The 17,514-nt window shown below is 36.9% G+C and overlaps 3 protein-coding genes across 7 annotated transcripts; all 3 read right to left on the bottom strand.

Annotated features, from left to right (window-relative positions):
* Positions 1–295: 295 nt before the first annotated feature.
* On the bottom strand, positions 296–3,778 carry LOC111798730 (RING-box protein 1a-like). Of its 3 annotated transcripts, XM_023682048.2 has the most exons (5): positions 3,528–3,773; positions 3,377–3,427; positions 3,205–3,264; positions 2,325–2,396; positions 1,907–2,230 (listed from the first exon to the last, which is right to left on the bottom strand). In XM_023682048.2, the coding sequence occupies exons 1-5, from the start codon at positions 3,649–3,651 to the stop codon at positions 2,193–2,195; spliced, it is 345 nt and encodes a 114-aa protein (XP_023537816.1). In that variant the 5' UTR covers positions 3,652–3,773; the 3' UTR covers positions 1,907–2,192. The 3 variants fall into 3 exon arrangements, with proteins under 3 accessions (XP_086981617.1, XP_023537816.1, XP_086981618.1); XM_087125491.1 differs by lacking the exons at positions 1,907–2,230; positions 2,325–2,396 and adding an exon at positions 296–1,592 and having other exon boundaries at positions 3,528–3,778; XM_087125492.1 differs by lacking the exon at positions 1,907–2,230 and having other exon boundaries at positions 2,325–3,033; positions 3,528–3,778.
* Positions 3,779–4,456: 678 nt separating this feature from the next.
* Positions 4,457–11,747, bottom strand: LOC111799301 (lycopene epsilon cyclase, chloroplastic). Of its 2 annotated transcripts, none has more exons than XM_023682810.2 (11): positions 11,241–11,747; positions 9,568–9,739; positions 8,633–8,768; positions 8,452–8,562; positions 8,240–8,342; positions 6,840–6,983; positions 6,642–6,749; positions 5,578–5,674; positions 5,368–5,436; positions 5,131–5,263; positions 4,457–4,773 (listed from the first exon to the last, which is right to left on the bottom strand). In XM_023682810.2, exons 1-11 carry the CDS (start codon positions 11,538–11,540, stop codon positions 4,605–4,607), a joined length of 1,542 nt encoding a protein of 513 aa, XP_023538578.1. In that variant the 5' UTR covers positions 11,541–11,747; the 3' UTR covers positions 4,457–4,604. The 2 variants fall into 2 exon arrangements, with proteins under 2 accessions (XP_023538578.1, XP_023538575.1); XM_023682807.2 differs by having other exon boundaries at positions 5,368–5,496; positions 11,241–11,746.
* Positions 11,748–12,080: 333 nt separating this feature from the next.
* LOC111798167 (mitogen-activated protein kinase kinase SIPKK) lies at positions 12,081–16,165 on the bottom strand. 2 transcript variants are annotated; one of them, XM_023681168.2, is made up of 9 exons: positions 16,005–16,165; positions 15,805–15,889; positions 15,427–15,561; positions 14,702–14,926; positions 14,430–14,612; positions 14,092–14,312; positions 13,521–13,566; positions 13,309–13,407; positions 12,081–12,564 (listed from the first exon to the last, which is right to left on the bottom strand). In XM_023681168.2, exons 1-8 carry the CDS (start codon positions 16,079–16,081, stop codon positions 13,318–13,320), a joined length of 1,062 nt encoding a protein of 353 aa, XP_023536936.1. In that variant the 5' UTR covers positions 16,082–16,165; the 3' UTR covers positions 12,081–12,564; positions 13,309–13,317. The 2 variants fall into 2 exon arrangements, with proteins under 2 accessions (XP_023536936.1, XP_086981616.1); XM_087125490.1 differs by lacking the exon at positions 15,427–15,561.
* Positions 16,166–17,514: the final 1,349 nt, after the last annotated feature.

Below are 17,514 nucleotides of genomic sequence, written 5' to 3'. Positions count from 1 at the left end.
GACAACACAAACACACGATTCTCTGTCCCTTCTTTCGTTTACTGCATTTGTGCCCTCCCACTCTACTTCCTTTTCCATTTCCCCCAATGGCTACTACTCTTACTCGCCCACCTTCCTCTCCATCCCTCCCACCCCCTACCCCAACTCGCCTCCTCAGTATCCAGATTTGTATGGAAAGCGCCGGCAAACGGCCAAGGTTCAGATGCTTCAGAGGGAGATTGCTTTTCTCCAGGTTCTTTTCATTTACCTCTCTGCTTTTCCTTTTCTTTTTCTTATAATGCATGCGCCAATGCCCTTTCTTTCGTAACCCTCAAGAAACTGCAATTGAAACCAAATCACATTTTAGATTCCGTACATCCCTTTCTGACGTAATAACAAGCTAAGGTTCGTCTTAGATTAACTTCAAGGTTACAAATTTTCTCCATCACCAAGCACAAGCACCCCACCCCAGCCTAACGGGGTAACAGTGAGATTTGAGTTTTGCTCACAACACAAATCCCATTGGCATTGATGTTCAATCTAACCATTTGGGTTTCATTCCTGCATTGCTTTCTCTTATCTCCGGTTCATTATGAAAATATAACAAGCTTTTCTTCCACGATGTCTCTGGGGCAGGAAGACTTGAAGTCTACCGATGGTCTTCAACCTGCATCTCAATGCTGCAAAGAGTACGTACACCAGTTCATTTGCCAAAGACTTTGAACTTCTACTTCCCAGATCTTCTGCTCATCTAGCACAAGAACACTTTGCAGGGTAGCTGACTATGTGGTCGCCAAATCAGATCCCTTGATAACAACGTAAGGGGTTTCCCATCATTAATTTTCTAAAATTCTTTGCAGTCTATTCATGCTATATGTTTCTTCTTTGAATCAGATATAAGAAGCATAGCCGCAGATGTCAATTTTGGACATGACTCTGGTATGTAACTCTCACCTTACTTTTTCTTCCATGATGATGTGGTGTAAGAATAATCAGGCTAATTCTCACTTGATGCAGTGGGTTCCCCTGCTGTAAGTTGTCGTGGATTTGCTGTTGCTGCTATGCTGGATGCTCGATCCATCTCGAAAACCCACCCTGCTGGAGCTGTAATAATCCATGTAAATGCCTATCATGCGGCTGCTGTAACTTACCAAAGTGGAAGTGTTGTACTTGTCCAACACTACCCCGATGCTCATGCTCTTGCCCAATCATTTCATGCAGCCAATGTTGCCATTTTTCATTACCTTCATGCCCTGAATGCCCATGCTGTGAATGCAAATGCTGCTGTGGCTGTACTGGAAACTGCTGCTGTAATCCATGCCACTTGTGTTGCTAGCCAGAGACCGACACCACTGCTCAGTCCCTTAGTTTTTAGCTTTCTTCTTCAGTTGGCAGACTCGTTTAACCAAATTTCTCGGGGAACCACCTTCGAGCAGCAACAAGAATGTAAAATAAGGTACAGTGTTTGCTGAGGAAGTTGATGGCCGAGTCAAAATGATTCTTCCAGTTGGGAGTTTAGCAACTGTTAACTGTGTGAGGTGCGGGGCAATCAGCAAAAACTGGAGCGTCCGGCTGCAACAAAGTGAGAAGAATGGGCATCCCAAACTCCTTGCCTGCACAAACTGAGAGAGCTCAGCACAGTTCGATAGCAACACAAAAGTGCCAGTTAACAATTCAGAAGAAGAACATAGTCATCATGCAATATATTCAGAAGAAAAACAAAATAACAATTTTAACCTGTTCTGAATATCAACCAAATCCATGATGTTATATTTTCTCATCGTTACAGCCTACTGGTATTTTTCATTCAGAACAGCCAACAATCATTCTAAAGTAAGATCACTTCAGAAGCATTCATTCGGTGAAGAACACGATTATATTATGGGAAGAAGAATATCCGATAGACAAACAAGAACCGAAGAGCAAATAGGCAACAATAAGATCCAAATTTTCCAGATGAACCGAGTGAGATGTTAACATAAATACAAGTACAGAAATGGTAAACGGTAAAACAAGAACTAACGTTCGAGTGCTAGCCTATTTCTACAAACAACTCCCAAATAAAATCACATAATTCTCTGGACAATTGTAGTTGCTCAACAAAATGCATCTTCAGATCGCAAATTTCAGAAACCATGTATGGAGAGAGTTCATCGTCGACAACATTAGAGACCCATGAGAATTTAAGGATCCATATTCTCAGCAGCAAAGTTCTAGTGACCGTACTTCTGAAATTCCCACTCGCTATTATCTGTAAAATGGCAAAGCTTTCTTCAATTACCAAAATTCATTTTTTTAGAAAAAAATTGTGGTTGAAAGGCTGGGCAAGAATGTGAAATGCATACCCAATGGGCAAACTTGACGCGTCTTCAACCATCTACTGATACAGTGGAAATGAAATGCATGATTACACACCCCTACAAATATATAAAAATTCAACACCAGGTATCATCAGTCGTTGGCTCCTGCTATAATTCCACATCAAGGGCAATTGCAAAATAATGTTTCAAACTGTAAGTTGGATAGAGTAATAATCAATCAATCCAAAAGGCAATCTTTTTTAAGTTAAATAACAAGTTCAGTTCTTAATAGAGTTTCCTGAGATCCCAAAAGCTTTCCGAGCTAGAATCAACCCTCTTAAAAAGTCTCTGATTATAATTTGACCATTTAGATTATGCCCTAACAGTTGGATGGCAGTAATTCTCAGAGGTCTTACGGGAGCATCAACTCATACCAAATACATAACAATGCTTAGCTCAACAAATAGCGGCAGAAAATGGGCAGTGGACAAAAACATGAAAATGGCTCTCTTGTCTTTCCTGCACAGGATACATCACCAGCCATTCGGAACGCTTCATTGAAGCTTCTCACACGTACTCAGTTTCCCTTGTATCAGAATCCATAGGAAGACATTCACTTTTCCAGAATTTTGGCCTCCCAGGTTAGCTTACTACGGATTAGGTCAGTATGGCTGTGTTAACAAACAAGCTAAAGGTATGAGGAATTGACAGAAAAGCAACCATTGATATGAAGGGAACGCACTTCGACATCCTCCTAATTAGAAAATATGACATGGCTTTAAATATTCAGCATAGAGGCCCAATCATCCACCTCAGTATCCGTAAGGAGCGAGGTAGAAAATAATAGCACATTGTGTCTGCGTGAATGGATTGGGGATAGGGAGAGGAAATGTTTTTATAAAAAAAAAAAAAAAAACAAACGTACCCCAAGCCACAGTACATTCCTCGCTGGTTGCGCTTGCCTGGTTTGCTTGGCACTCGATGCCTACATATAACAAACAATGGTGAATGGCTAAAGAAAATACAAATAATATAGAAAATTAAGAGGAAGATCATTCCAGATATCTTAGAACTTGATCAAATGATGATAAACTTACAAAGATCCATGATATGATTTCTGCAGATCGCACAGTTATCGACAACGATATCTGAATTAAGAAATGAATAACACAAAAATTAGAGAGGAGGATTCCGATGTAAGAAGGCAAACGCCGTGTGAAGGGCTAAAGATTAGGGTTCCGTAATTACCCCATGCCCATAGAGCGACGGCGTTCCACTTTTTGATCTCAAAACGCTTGGGTTTCTTGGTAGACGAAGGACCGGCACTGCTCGAAGCCTCGCCGACCGGAACCATCGTCACGTCGGAGTCCATGGTTGGCACAAAAAGGAAACTTGCAAGAAAGATGCTTCTTAATCCGTCTCCTCGACACGGGCGGACCGATCTCCCGTAGCTGTAGCTGCGTCTTGAATTTTTTTATTTTCAATGAAATTTGTTATTACCATTTAAGTTTGTTTTTATAGTGTATTGTGTCACTTCACCAATATTATAATTACATCATTATGTCGACACACCCTTTTTATATATATGTCGACACCCATTAATATCACTTAAAAATAATCTCATATTGTTTATTATTGAGTAAAATCAATAAAAATACATATTTTATCTCATAAATATCTAATTCTTAAATCATAAACAATAATCTTAAATAATACAACGCATTTTTTAATTTTAGACCAAATGAGAATTTTAAAGATTTTTTTTATTAGTTTAGCTTAGTTTATTCCATAAACAAATTTAAATGAAGTTTTTTTTTTTTTTCTCAAATGGAAAAAAAAATATTATTAAGACTATATATGAGGTTGCCAATGGGGAGACATGATCTGTACCAATTAAATCTACCTTATCATTCGAATTTTGATGAGAGCACTCCTGACTCATACATTAATTACGTATTGACTTAAAATGAATCAAAGAAATTAGTGATCTAACTAAGTACACCGAGAGCCTTAAGGTTTAATCAACAACTTACATCTCTAGAATCGGAGTGAAGTAGTTCAATAGACCGACAAGACTAGATTGTCCAAACCATGGGATTAGCCATCTCTATGGCATAGATAGAACACATGGCCTTAACAACATTCAATAAGAGTAAAATTTGATGAGAGCATAGAAATGGAAGAGAATATTGAATATGTACACTACATATAACAAGCTCCAGTAAGAAACATATAAAAGAAAGAAGGAAAGAAAATACCTGACAGGCTTCTCGTGTAATCTAAACATTGTTCTTACAATAGAGGGACAAGATCTTAGGAGAAAATTCAAGAAACTGTGAGATATGTTCTTATCATGGTTGCTCCAGTAGGATCAGAAACAAGATGTTTAACGAGGCACATTCTTAGATCATTTGGAGCTAGGACGAACATATACAACGCAAAAAGTGCAAGGTCTGCTGAAGATAAAGTAGACCCAAGAAATCCCTGCCACATCCTGCAAGTTATAAAAAAAATAATGAGTATACAACCTCACATTCAGTTGATCGATGATGGAGATTATTAAAATAATCCCTGCCACCTATGGTAGAAGAAAGTCGTGACATCCCATATCGATTGGAGAGAAGAACGAAATGGAAACCTCTCCCTAACAGATGTGTTTTAAAAAATCTTGAGGGTAGCCCGAAAGGGAAAACCCAAAGAAGACAATATCTGCTAACAATGGGCTAGGGCCGTTGCCATAGACAGGAAACTACGCTCAAAAGACTCCTCGTCACAACAAGTATATTCGCCAGAATATCAGACCACAGAAGTAAATTTTGATATCATCATCTTAGGAGGAAATTGATCGTACCAATCTGGCAATTGGAAGAAGGTGCGGAAAAATGTTCGAATGCCCTCGATATCCAATTGAACAATCAGTGCAAGCCCAAAGAGGAAAAAAGCTCTCTGGCGCTTCCTTTCTTGTGGCCAAAGAGTGTTCCAAGCTGGAACAGAAGATAAATTAATAAGCATTGAAAATTACTTACAAGGTGTATGCACAGAGTAAAATAGACTCCTTGAAATAGATGTAAACACAAAACTGGCTCACCCTGCATTGAGATATTCCCATAGGTTCTTCCATTAGCAAGGCCATCTTTTAGCTGTCCTCGCTTCAAAACTGTTGCAATGACAGAAGCATATTTTGGAGCCTCAGACAGAGATCTAACAACTGAATAACCTGCTTGATGAATAATGAAGTGCATAAGATTTCTTATATTGATAATTGATCAAGATAGATGTTTAGCTTGCGTTTTGATACCTGTGGCTGGATGCACCATGCTGGCAGCTGCACCAAATGCGAGGTTTTTCTGCTCTGTGTTTGGCAAGGATCCACCAACTGGAATATAAGACCATTCCTACATGGAAGGTTGTGTCCTTTTCATTCTTTTACTTGTTTATATAAGAACTGACAAGAAACCAGGTGTACAAAATTTGATGATTTGAAATGCAAGAACAGAACTGATGGCATATGAGATAGGCAACTAAGTGTTGGGATTTAATGAAAGAGTGAGAGTTTCATGCCATGCATACTTCTGAAGAAATCAGATTTTTTAGCCACGGATTTTGTCCACTTTGAGCATAAGCTCTCGTGCCTTTGTTTTTGGTTTCTCCAAAAAGTCTCATACCAATAGAAATAGTGTGTCTTACTTATAAATCTATGATCTTTCTCTTAATTAGCAAATGTGGGACTCTCTCCAGCAATCCTCAACAATCCTCCCCTCGAACAAAGTACATCATAGAGCCTCCCCTGAGGCCTATGGAGCCCTCAAACAGCCTCTCCTTAATTGAGGGTCGACTCCTTTCTCTGGAGTCTTCGAACAAAGTACACTCTTTGTTCGACACTTGAGTCACTTTTGACTACACCTTCAATATTTACAACACTCTTTGTTCGATACTTGAGGATATTATTGACATGACTAAGTTAAGGGCACGGCTCTAATACCGGTGGTTAGGAATCACGGACCTTCACAATGATATGATATTGTCCACTTTGAGCATAAACTCTGATGGCTTTGCTTTTGGTTTCTCCAAAAGACCTCATACCAATGGAGATAGTGTTCCTTACTTATAACCTTTGATCTTCCTCTTAATTAGCCAATTAGCCAAGGTGGGACTCCTCCCAATAATCCTCAGCATATGACTCGCTATTAATTGGAAGAAAGAAACTACTTAGTTGACTCGCTATTAATGGGAAGAAAGAAACGAGGGGAAAGACAGACGGACACGCGAACACCCATGTCACAGTTCTGAAAGAGATAAGGAGGGATCGAACAAATAGTAATAACATGCTATAAAGGCATAAACATCGTTAGCGAAGAGTACCTCTTCATATGTTTTCACAATTCGGATCCCCATAGTCTTTAATCTTGACATAAGTTTTTTCTTTAAAAGATCAAATGGCATAGCTTCTTTTGAAGCTAAACAAGTTTCCTGCAAATTTTCAATTTCCAAGTGTAATCTCTATATAATTTTGAGAAAATAAATATACTACGAAGATAAATTAATAAAATCGGTGCAGACCTCAAAGAAAACTTTTGTCGGAGTCATGGGCATGGCATAAAGAAATGTAGGATATTGTTCTTCCATAGATGAGGTTTCTTGGTTTGAGTAGTCCCTGTAGTCCATAAAAACCATAAGACGTGGATCATAAGGATTGTTTTCCACCTGAAAGGATCATATAGATGAACACGATGGTTATCAACACAGAACAAAATTTCATGTTAGAACAAAGCATTAGTTCGTTGAGGAAATAGCACTGGAGAGCAATATCGGGAATTACAAACAATGGTTTGGTCCAACTAAAGTGTAATTCTAAATTGGTGTTAAATAAAAACAACATGATAATGACTACCAGAACTTTTACTATGAATAAGAGAAAAAAGCACCATGCAAGAGTGTGAACTCACGAAATCTTGTTTTAATACCATGGTAAATCACCAATAAACTTAAACACTTGAACTAATATGTTACAGTATATTTTATATGGTACATATTCTTAAAGATGTCTTGAGTAACAAAATATATTGTGTTAGGAATCATGGCTCTCCGCATTGGTATGATATTGTCTATTTTGAGCTCAAACCCTCGTAACTTTTTTTTATTTTTCCAAAAAGTCTCATACTAATGGAGATAATATCCTCACTTATATACCAATACTCCAATCTTTTCCTCGAATAAAGTATGCCATAGAGTCTTCCAGAGGCCTCCTTGTTTGGGGCCCTCAAACAGCCTCCTCTTAATTGAGGTCCAACTCCTTCTCTGGAGCCCTCGAACAAAGTACACTTTTTGTTCGACACCTAAGTCACTATGGCTACACCTTCGAGACTCACATCTTTTTTGTTTGATACTTGAGGATTCTATTGACATGGATAAGTTAAGATAGGGGCATGACTCTGGCACCATATAAGGAACAACAAACCCTCCACATACTGCTTGAGAACAACCACATCTAAAGGGTGATGAGAGTTTTACGGAAGGCTAAATATCAAATAGATTACAAAAGAAATTGAGAGAGCAATAAACGAATACAAGATACTAGCGTATAATTAGGTCAAATATGATACATATAGTAAACCGTAATGAAAGGCTGAATATTCTCGACAATACAATATATTAGCCTATAATCAAGGGTCAAATATGACAACAACTCTCATGGCTTTCATTTTTGTTTTTCCAAAAGGTCTCGTACCAGTGGAGATAGTGTCCCTCCATTATATACCCATGATTTTCTCCTTAAGCAAGAGTCGACTCTAACAATCCTCGAGATTTTATACATTTTATACAGTACTCTAATAATGAGAAGCAAACTCAACAATTGTTATCATACGTAACGATGGACTTTAACGACTTTTTTAGATCTTAAATAAGTCGTCTGTACGAAGAAAGAAAAGAAGAAAAAACAGAGGAACTCTCCTTCCTACCTCAACCTCTACACCGTAAGCAGTTTGGACAGACACCTTTGGGCCGCCCACCTCATACTGCAGCAGTTTACCTGAAGCTGCTCCTGATGCAACTGTTGCGAGTCTACAATACAATTTTAAATATTTGAAAAAAGGAAAAATAGTTAATATAAGCAACCTAAAATACTTCATAATGAGGCTCATCCCATGTAAATAAAAGAATTCCATTTTACCTGCATGGGACAAAAATATCGTGTTCACAGGCAAGAAGGCTATGGCCAGAGGTAGTTTCAATAATGCTGTCCACTCTGGAGTTGAGATAAGAAACACCTGACTTGATACACCTACAGAAATTAATAAATTATATAAATTCAAATGTATGAATTAGTCATCGTACCAAAAATTCAAGCTTACTTTTTAAGCAGCTCCTCGTGGAGCAAATGCCTGCTAACACGTCCATATGCACGACCAATAAGAACAGGATCCTTGTCATCAAGATATATGACTGTATCCGGCCATACATGCTCTATACACTCTTCAAGTCCAAGATCTGTAATGTTGAAAAGAATAGAGTTTAGATGAAAGTGGATGTTGGAGTTGGTAAAGAATCTTGTCGCTTCAGGGAAAAAAAACACAGCATAAACTAATTTGTGTCATTTCCTTCTATAGAATACAAGATTTAAATACAGTTAACATATCAGCTTAAGATTTTAATGCTAATATTAAAACGAAGAGCTCAAATCACTCCCTTATCATTTTCTACTTCGTTAATACTAATAGCACATGTTCACACATTCAATCTAGATGTACTTCGTTAATACTAATAGCACATGTTCACACATTCAATCTAGATGAAGAACAAAAGAGAACAAGAAATGAGAAATAAGTATGTGATGAAGAACAAAAGAGAACAAGAAATGAGAAATAGATATGGAGACACGGAATGACTTTAAGTAGTTACAGATAAGATAATCTATTTTAAAAAAGCTAAATAAAAAAATAGATAAGATTTGGTGGAGAATAGATAAAGTTTCTCAAATTACTTCACATTAAGTTTTCTTTTAACTCTTTAACTAAACTTAACCCATAAATAAACATAAGTTCCACCATCTCTTATAAAACTTATAGTTTTTGACTTTTGGAGTGATTTAATGATGCATATATTTGAAATAAGAGGAGAAAAATATTGTTTAACATAATGGATGGACTTTGGAAGCAATTTTTAAAGGAAATAGAGTATGTTTTATGGAGCATAGACGATGACAGAACTATGAGCCCACTTTAAGACTGAACTAAGTCGAGAGCAGTCAGAAACATGCCAAAACAATGAGCAGCATGCATCAACATACCTTTAAATTCATCTTCCCAGACGCCATAGTTATTTGTAAAAGGCAGGTCAGGACCAATGAGTCCAACTTTTAATCCCAAAGCAGCCGATTCCGCAGCCAGAGCAAGACCAGCTGGACCGCAACCAATAACCACCAAGTCCAATACGCCATTTCCAATTGATATTGGCGGTAGCTGCAACAATAATAGAAGTGGATATCACACTCTAAAAATTGAGACGATGGAAAATTTCTGTTTACAAATAATACCTATTACGATGATATTGCTCATTCCCAAAAACACGCTAACACGAAGATAATGAAAAGGAAGATACAATTGAACTTCTTTTTTTTTTTTTTTTTTTTTTTTTTTTTTTTTTTTTGCAATAAATGTCTTCATAAAGTTAATGAAGGAAAATGTGGACAGAAATCCAGAAATTATGTAATTGAGAAGAATCTCCTGACATTGGTTTTTCAAAATAATAATTGCATTATAAAAACGTATTCATTCTATGCTTCATTTTTCAGAGAAGCGTGATTGTTAATCTTTAAGAAATTCATACTGAGGATGAAATTATTGGCGAGGATTATCCGACCATTGGTTAATTAAGGGGATGATCATGTATTTATTAAGTAACGAATACATCTCCATTGTTACGAAACCTTATGGAGAAACCAAAAGCAAAATCATGAAGGCTTATGCTCAAAGTGAACAACATCATACCATTGTGAGGGTCCATGGTTCCTAACATGATATCAGAGCCATGTCTTTAACTTAACCATGTCAATAGAATTCTCAAATGTCAAACAAAGAGATTGTCTCGAAGGTGTAGTTAAAAGTGACTCAAGTATCGAATAAAGGGTGTACTTTTTTCTAGGGCTCCGGTGAAAGAGTCGAATCTCGATTAAAGGGAGGCTGTTTGAGGGCTTCATAGGCCTCCGAAGAGGCTATATGGTGTATTTTGTTCGAGGGGAGGATGGTTGAGAAGGAATTCCATATTGGCTAATTAAGTGGGTGATCATGGATTTATAAGTGAGGAATACATTTTCTATGAGGTCTTTTGGAAAAAACCAAAAACAAAACCACGAGAGCCTCTGTTCAAGGTAGACAATATCATACCATTGTAAGGATCCGTAGTTCCTAACCAAACAGTTATATTGAAATAATCAAATCCAACCATATCAGTTCAATCCTCAAATCCTCAAATTTATACATAAGTAAACGTCAATAGAAAAAAATAAAGGAAAAAAAAGCTTAAACAATCGCCACGAGTAATGGTCCGAAGCAGAAAAACGGGGTGTATCAAGGCATATTTCCAAGTGTCATAGAGACATTAATTCCATTGAACCGACCACATCAGATATAATTGCATAATTTAATCAAATCATAGAGGTCAAAAGATATAATATTAAGTTCTTCGAACCCCCACAAGCTTAAGCTTTGAATTCATTGTGAATTTATTCAATTAATATATACAAGATTGCAGGGACTATAAAATTTTAAAAGCACAAGCATATTAAATTATAGAGGCACAAATTCCAATAGCAAGTAAAAAAAGATAGTTGAGATCAATTTGAGCATTTAATTTATTAATGACGAACTACACAGCAAATATATATATCAAAGCTATGCCGACGAAAATTGTAAGAAAGGTTCACGATGAAATATTATGAAGAGTTGCCAGAAATAGCCGAACCTCGTCAGCGAGTTTGGACTGCATCTCCATCGCCTTGTTCTGCTGCATTTGAACGAACAGAAGCTCAGAGCCACCGCCTTTAATGAAATCTTCCTCGTCGGAAAATCCTTCTTTCACTGCGAAACAACTGTCACTTCCGGCACTGGCCATCACTAGCATCGAACGCCGACGCAAACCAAACCGACGGCTTTCCGTCCTACATAACAACTGGAGGTTTCTTCTTCCCGTTGAAGCTAAATTAGGGCTACTGGAAGCCGCCATTGCCGCAAAATTCCGAGCAGCGAGTCCAATACACTCCATTGTTGATTTGTGTTATCACAAGAAGCAAGCATTTAAGTCATTGATCGAGATTCAATTGCGTCAGAAAACAGAAGAATCAAAGCGAAACAGGGATGAAATTTAGCGTGACCGAGAATGCAATTCCGTTGCTCCGCTTGTTCTTTAACTCTCCGGCTCCCTTGGCACAACCTCCGATATTGTAGCTGGTAGGATTGGGGAGGGAAATTAAATGGTGGTGTTTTATTCGGAATTGTCAAATTGGCATCCAGCCATTCCCACGTGTAGATATCTTATTGGCTTTAACTCCATTGAAAAGGCTACCTTATCCATCGACGAAACGGTTCGTTTTGGACATTTAAGGGTGTGAATTCTCATTCAATAAAAAATGGAGGGAGGGGGTGAGATTTTTTTTAACGGTATGTAATATTGAAATTTATATTATAATATTTTTATTAAATATTATTGAATTTATTACGAGGTTTTACATTTTAATTTATATTGAAAAATAGAAGGTATCCCAAATAAAATAGGGATTAATTCTATGCCATTCACAAAAATAAATAGAGAATTTAATGGGATAAGGATTGAAACAAGTGTCACGGAGCCTAAAAATTGGTCAAAGTAAATGTAAGCTGACTAGTTGGTATGCAATATTGTTAGAACAAATATTAAGTAGTAGCAATTTTCCGGACGAGAACTATTTATACCAAAAGATTTCTTAGTTTCTTCTACTACCTAAACTAATTTTCATTCCATGGGTCCGAAACGATTTAATCACATTCTTCGATTTTCATTAAAATAACACACTATATTACAACGATTATATCACAGTTCACATGAGGAGTGATTTACCCATCGACAAAGGTTGGCTTCTTGAATTTCTTCAGTGAAGTTTAATCTTGTAGTAGAGTAGTAGCTATTTCCTCGCATCAAATATGATAGTTGCTTGCAGCTTGCAAGTTGATGCCACACCAAAGACATGACATTGAAGTAATTAAATAAGATGCTACAGTGGAAGCGGCTGTGCGGCTGTGCTTGACTCCTCCTGGTGAGCAAGTTTTTCATATTTAGATGGTCAAAATGAAAATGAGATTTCAAATATGAGACTTGGAAAACATGAATGAGGGGTGGATCCTAAATCAAGTTCATATCTTAGAGTGGAAATTACTTGAGTTTGAGTTTGAATTGTTAGTTAGTTGAACACGACTATCCACGATAGTATGATATTGTCCACTTTGAAGATAAGTTCACATGACTTGGACTTCCCCAAACCTCATTCCAATCAAGATAGTATTTCTTGATTATAAACCCATGATCATTCCCTAAATTAGCCAATGTGGGACTTTCATCCAACACCTCCCCTCGAACAAGGTACGCCTCCCCTTAATCGAGGCTCGATTCCTTTTTTTCTTTTGGAGTCTTCGAACAAAGTATACCCTTTGTTCGATACTTTAGTCACTTTTGACTATGCCTTCAGGGCTCACAAAACTTTGTTCGACATTTGAGGATTCTATTGACATGGCTAAATTTAGAGCATGACTCTGATACTATGTTAGTTGAACACGACTCTCCATGATGATATGATATTATCCACTTTGAGCATAGCTCTCATGACTTTGTTTTGGGCTAATGGAGATAGTATTCCTTCCTTATAAATCCATAATCATTTCCTAAATTAGCCACCGTCTCCAACAAGAATAACTAACACATTGTTCAAGCTAAGTAAATATGATGTGAGCATGCCAAATTTCAAGCTAGGGATTGGGATCAACGAGAGATCAGTAGGTACCATATAAAATTAGAAGGTTGCCAATGGAGAGCCAGCATCTTTGAAGTAAGCTGCAAGATCAACGTCCAAGTGTTCAAACTTTTTGATGAAAGGATGCACCTAGCAAAATAAAAATTACCCAATTAACAAGGTTTAATTCGCATTCAGAACCCAATCTGACTTGTTCTAATTGAATCAATAGCAATGAAGATTAGCAGAAGGATCAATTATACCAGAAGTTCGCGTGCAGAGCTTCTCTGCTGCGGATCTTTGTGTAAGCTGACCAAAATATAAAAACCAATTCGCCATAAGGAGAAAATTCTCAGCAGAGAAATAGAGAACCAAAACATACTATGTTAGGAATCACAACTCTCCACAATGGTATGATATTGTCCACTTTGAGCATAAGCTCTCATGGCTTTGCTTTGGGCTTCCCCGAAAGGCCTCATACCAATTGAGATGGTATTCCTCACTTATAAACCCATGATCTTCCACTAAATTAACCAATGTGGGACTCACTCCCAATAATCCTAAACATACTAGCCATATTCCCAAGTTCGAGGAGGGTTCCTATGACAGCCCAAGCCCACCGTAAGCAGATATTATCCTCTCTGGGCTTACCCTCAAGGTTTTTAAAACGGGGAAAGGTTTCTTAACCCTTATAAAGGGTGTTTCATTCTCCTCTCCAATTGATGTGGGATCTCACACTTCCAGAAATTTAGGGTTCTATAGAAAAATGAAATTTATGGAATAGAAACAGCAGAAACAATTTCATATGATTAGCAAACACGAAAGCTTGTATACCATGAAGAAATGAAAGAGCAGAACTCAGGGGAAAATTGTTCAGGTGCAGATGGTGATGCTAGTTCGACTACAGCTAGCATTACATCAAAAAAGCCTTCCCACCCTTTATCCTTATCTGGTGGAGTATATGGAAATTGACCCGTTGCACATTCAAGCAAAACCAATCCCAAACTCCATATGTCACTTTTGTTGTCATATTTGCCCCCACTGATTCTCTCCGGCTGCAGTCATTGCATGAAATTACAAGAAATTAGAGCCCCATACCACATATTAGAGAAGCAAATAAAGTTAAAAATCAAGCAGTAGCTACTGGGTTATGTTTATGTTAAGTGACTTACAGACATGAAAGTGTAAGTGCCAACGAATGAATGTGCCAGATCAGACGTACTCGCCAGTATAGCACTAACACCAAAGTCAGTAATCTTAACTTCCCCTCTATGATTTATCAACAAATTAGAAGGCTTAAGGTCTCTGTGGATGACATGTTCTTCATGGTGAAGGTATATTAACCCCTTGAGGACCTACATGTAACCAGGAGACAACAAATTCCTCAACTTGAATTTCTCGTTTTGGTTTTCACAAATCAGGCATGTTTTAGACTTCCTCCTACCTGGTAACAAATGGCTGCAAGATACGGCTCTAGGATTGTTCCAACTTTTTTTAGAAGATCTGCGAGTGATCCACCGTCCATATATTCCAAGATTATGAAAATGGCACCATTGTCATAGAAGATCTGGTAACAGACGACGATGTAAGGGTTTTGTGCCAATTGATTGATTTTTAGTTCCTGAGCAACCAGCCTACAACGAGATTCCTCAGCATTCATCTGAATCACCTGAATTAGAAAGATCAACCCGTCAAAGACCCTCCGCCGCAACTGATAATACTAACAAGGTAACATAAACATTCTTCGTATAAGGGCTATTTTATGGAAAAATTCTACAATATAGACAAAGGCAAGGATAAGCAAGCTAGGTAGAAACTGTCGAGGATTAGTCCACATTGGTTAATTTAGTGGAAGATCATGAGTTTATAAGTGAGGAATACTATCTCCATTCGTACGAGGCCTTCTGGGAAGCCAAAAAACAAAACCATGAGAACTTATGCCGAAAGTGGACAATATCATGGTATCAAAGCCATGACAATAGAATCCTCAAATATCAATAGTATCAAAGAGGACAAATATCATGGTATCAACTAACTAATTTCAAATATTAATGAAACTATTAACATGCTTTTGAATCTGTTTGAAATAATATTTGACGAACAGATAAATCAAGTATTCAACAACAACATATTGCCCAAAAAAGAAGAGAGAGAGAGAGAGAGAGGAACCTTTAGAGCAAAAAACTGATTCGTCCATTTATGTCGGACTAATTGAACTACTCCACCGTTTCCTTTCCCAATGACTTTTATTGAATCTAAATCTGCTAAAGACAAATGGTTGTCTGAGGGCTTTATTGGTGGAGGCTGAGAGACAATTAAAAAGCGAAATTAGATCTGATTCCCAGCTTTGGAGGTGAACGTACTCGAATTCGAAACAGAGCAAAAGTAAAATGACAGGAAACTCCATCAACACAGAGAAAAAGAAAAACACATTCTATTCCGGAATTGACAAACACAGGGGAAACTGCCGAAGCCATCAGTTAACAGTACCCTATCAATGGAGAAACAGTACGGAAAAAAAAAGGAAACAAGGGAAAAATTGCGTACACTTTCGTCTTCCGCTTGAGAAACGATCCGCACGCCGTCTCTATTCACAAGCAAATCGCCATCTATGAAAGTACCGCCTCGGGTTCTACAATGACCACCAACGCCATAAACGAAAGAATAAAAAACCAGCAATGCATTCGAAATTCAAACAACACAGAGAGAGAGAGAGAGAGAGAGAGAGAGAAGAGAAATGAAATTACATGAAGGCGAAGGAAACTTCCTCGGGAGGAGGTAGATGGAGCTTCAAGTTAGGATTCATGGAGCTGTCCTTCTTCATGATTGGCGGGCTTATTAGTTTCCTCCGGTGGAGGGTCGCACTGAAGTCTTCCAATAAAGAGAAGTGAAATAAATATATATATATATATATATATATATATAAAGATTTATGAGAATCGTGTATATTATTCATTTATTTGGCTTTGCCCCTTCAGTTAATTAAATTTATTAATTAATTTAATATATAGATAGATATTTGAAGAGGAATAGCGGCGACCGGTCTGGGAGGCTGGGACGGTGAGGAAGACGACCGGCTTGACTTCTCATTATTTGACCCGCGTTGTTTCGTTGCTGGAGCCTTCCAAGTTCCAGCCGAGTCTGTGCCCCTTTTCACAAAATCCCCATTTTTATATTCAATCAATATTAAAATTCAATTATTAGTATTATTACTTAAACACACACACAAAAGCACGTGTGAAAACGTGAGTTGAGTTCACACGTGTTTTAACATTTGTGTTCCTTTTTAGGTTCTCAGTCAAAGTCTGGCACACATGTCATTGACTTTTATGTTACCCGCGCGTTTAGTTGGATTATAAATAAATATCTTTTTCGATTGTTTTTTTCTTAAAAAAAAAACAGTAGTGGGTGTTAGTATTTTGACTAGTTTAAGCCGACTGTTATACATTGTTATATGTGTATGATGAACATAATTAAGTGTTTTTGTTGAATTAAACAAATATTTTCAAAAAAATAAAAAATAAAAAGAAATCTGGAACGAGCGAGAAGAAGAAAAAATTAGGCCAAAACTACCATGATCTGACCACTAAATCATCTCATCTGATCAATAAACTATTATAGTATTAGTCCAACCATATAAAATTTACTTTTGACATTAATATTATAAATTTGTTTTGAAAATATAGCTTAAATTAAAGTCTTAATGTTTGATAACTTGCACAAGCATTTGAGGTCCTAGACTTCAAATATATCTAATAGATAAAAAAATAATTTTAAATCTAATAGTGTATTAAAATGGTCTATAACATTATAACCATCTTTAAAATTAACAAATCTATTATACATATAATTATTATTATGTATAATAATTCTATTTTCAAGTGTTAAAAAAAAAAAAAAAAAAAAAAAAAAAAAAAAAAAAAAAAAAAAAATCAAGAACCTATCAAATTCAAAATTGAAACAAAATTAAAAACTCAAATGAGATACAAATTTTAAAGTTAATTCTGAGACTTAACAAACACAAAACACAAAATTGAAACAAATTTTAAAGTTAATTCTGAGACTTAACAAACACAAAACACAAAATTGAAAATTGAAAGTTAACACTTATTTTTAAAAGATCAAGAACGTTTGATCACTACAATCAAATTTTCACCTCTACTATCTCCTTTAACATGAGACCTTTTGGGGAATCCCAAAGCAAAGTCATGAGCTCACACAAAGTGGACAATATCATACCACTATGGAGAGTCGTTT

Source organism: Cucurbita pepo, chromosome 7 (assembly GCF_057944985.1).
Source record: "Cucurbita pepo subsp. pepo isolate OVF chromosome 7, ASM5794498v1, whole genome shotgun sequence".
Lineage (NCBI taxonomy): Eukaryota > Viridiplantae > Streptophyta > Magnoliopsida > Cucurbitales > Cucurbitaceae > Cucurbita > Cucurbita pepo.
This window is presented reverse-complemented; position numbering and strand designations above follow the sequence as displayed.

Excerpts from the sequence above, each read along its gene's own strand:
- LOC111798730 (XM_023682048.2), bottom strand. The coding sequence starts at position 3,651 with ATGGACTCCGACGTGACGATGGTTCCGGTCGGCGAGGCTTCGAGCAGT. Across the intron at positions 2,397-3,204 it reads GGAATGTACTGTGGCTTGGG|GGGTGTGTAATCATGCATTT; the intron begins GTACGTTTGTTT and ends ATATATTTGTAG. Across the intron at positions 2,231-2,324 it reads GCGTCAAGTTTGCCCATTGG|ATAATAGCGAGTGGGAATTT; the intron begins GTATGCATTTCA and ends GCCATTTTACAG.
- LOC111799301 (XM_023682807.2), bottom strand. The coding sequence starts at position 11,540 with ATGGAGTGTATTGGACTCGCTGCTCGGAATTTTGCGGCAATGGCGGCT. Across the intron at positions 8,769-9,567 it reads CTGGGAAGATGAATTTAAAG|ATCTTGGACTTGAAGAGTGT; the intron begins GTATGTTGATGC and ends TCAACATTACAG. Across the intron at positions 5,497-5,577 it reads CATGGTGCATCCAGCCACAG|GTTATTCAGTTGTTAGATCT; the intron begins GTATCAAAACGC and ends TTCATCAAGCAG.
- LOC111798167 (XM_023681168.2), bottom strand. The coding sequence starts at position 16,081 with ATGAAGAAGGACAGCTCCATGAATCCTAACTTGAAGCTCCATCTACCT. Across the intron at positions 14,613-14,701 it reads TTGCAGCCATTTGTTACCAG|GTCCTCAAGGGGTTAATATA; the intron begins GTAGGAGGAAGT and ends GGTTACATGTAG. Across the intron at positions 13,567-14,091 it reads TGCTCTTTCATTTCTTCATG|CTTACACAAAGATCCGCAGC; the intron begins GTATACAAGCTT and ends TATTTTGGTCAG.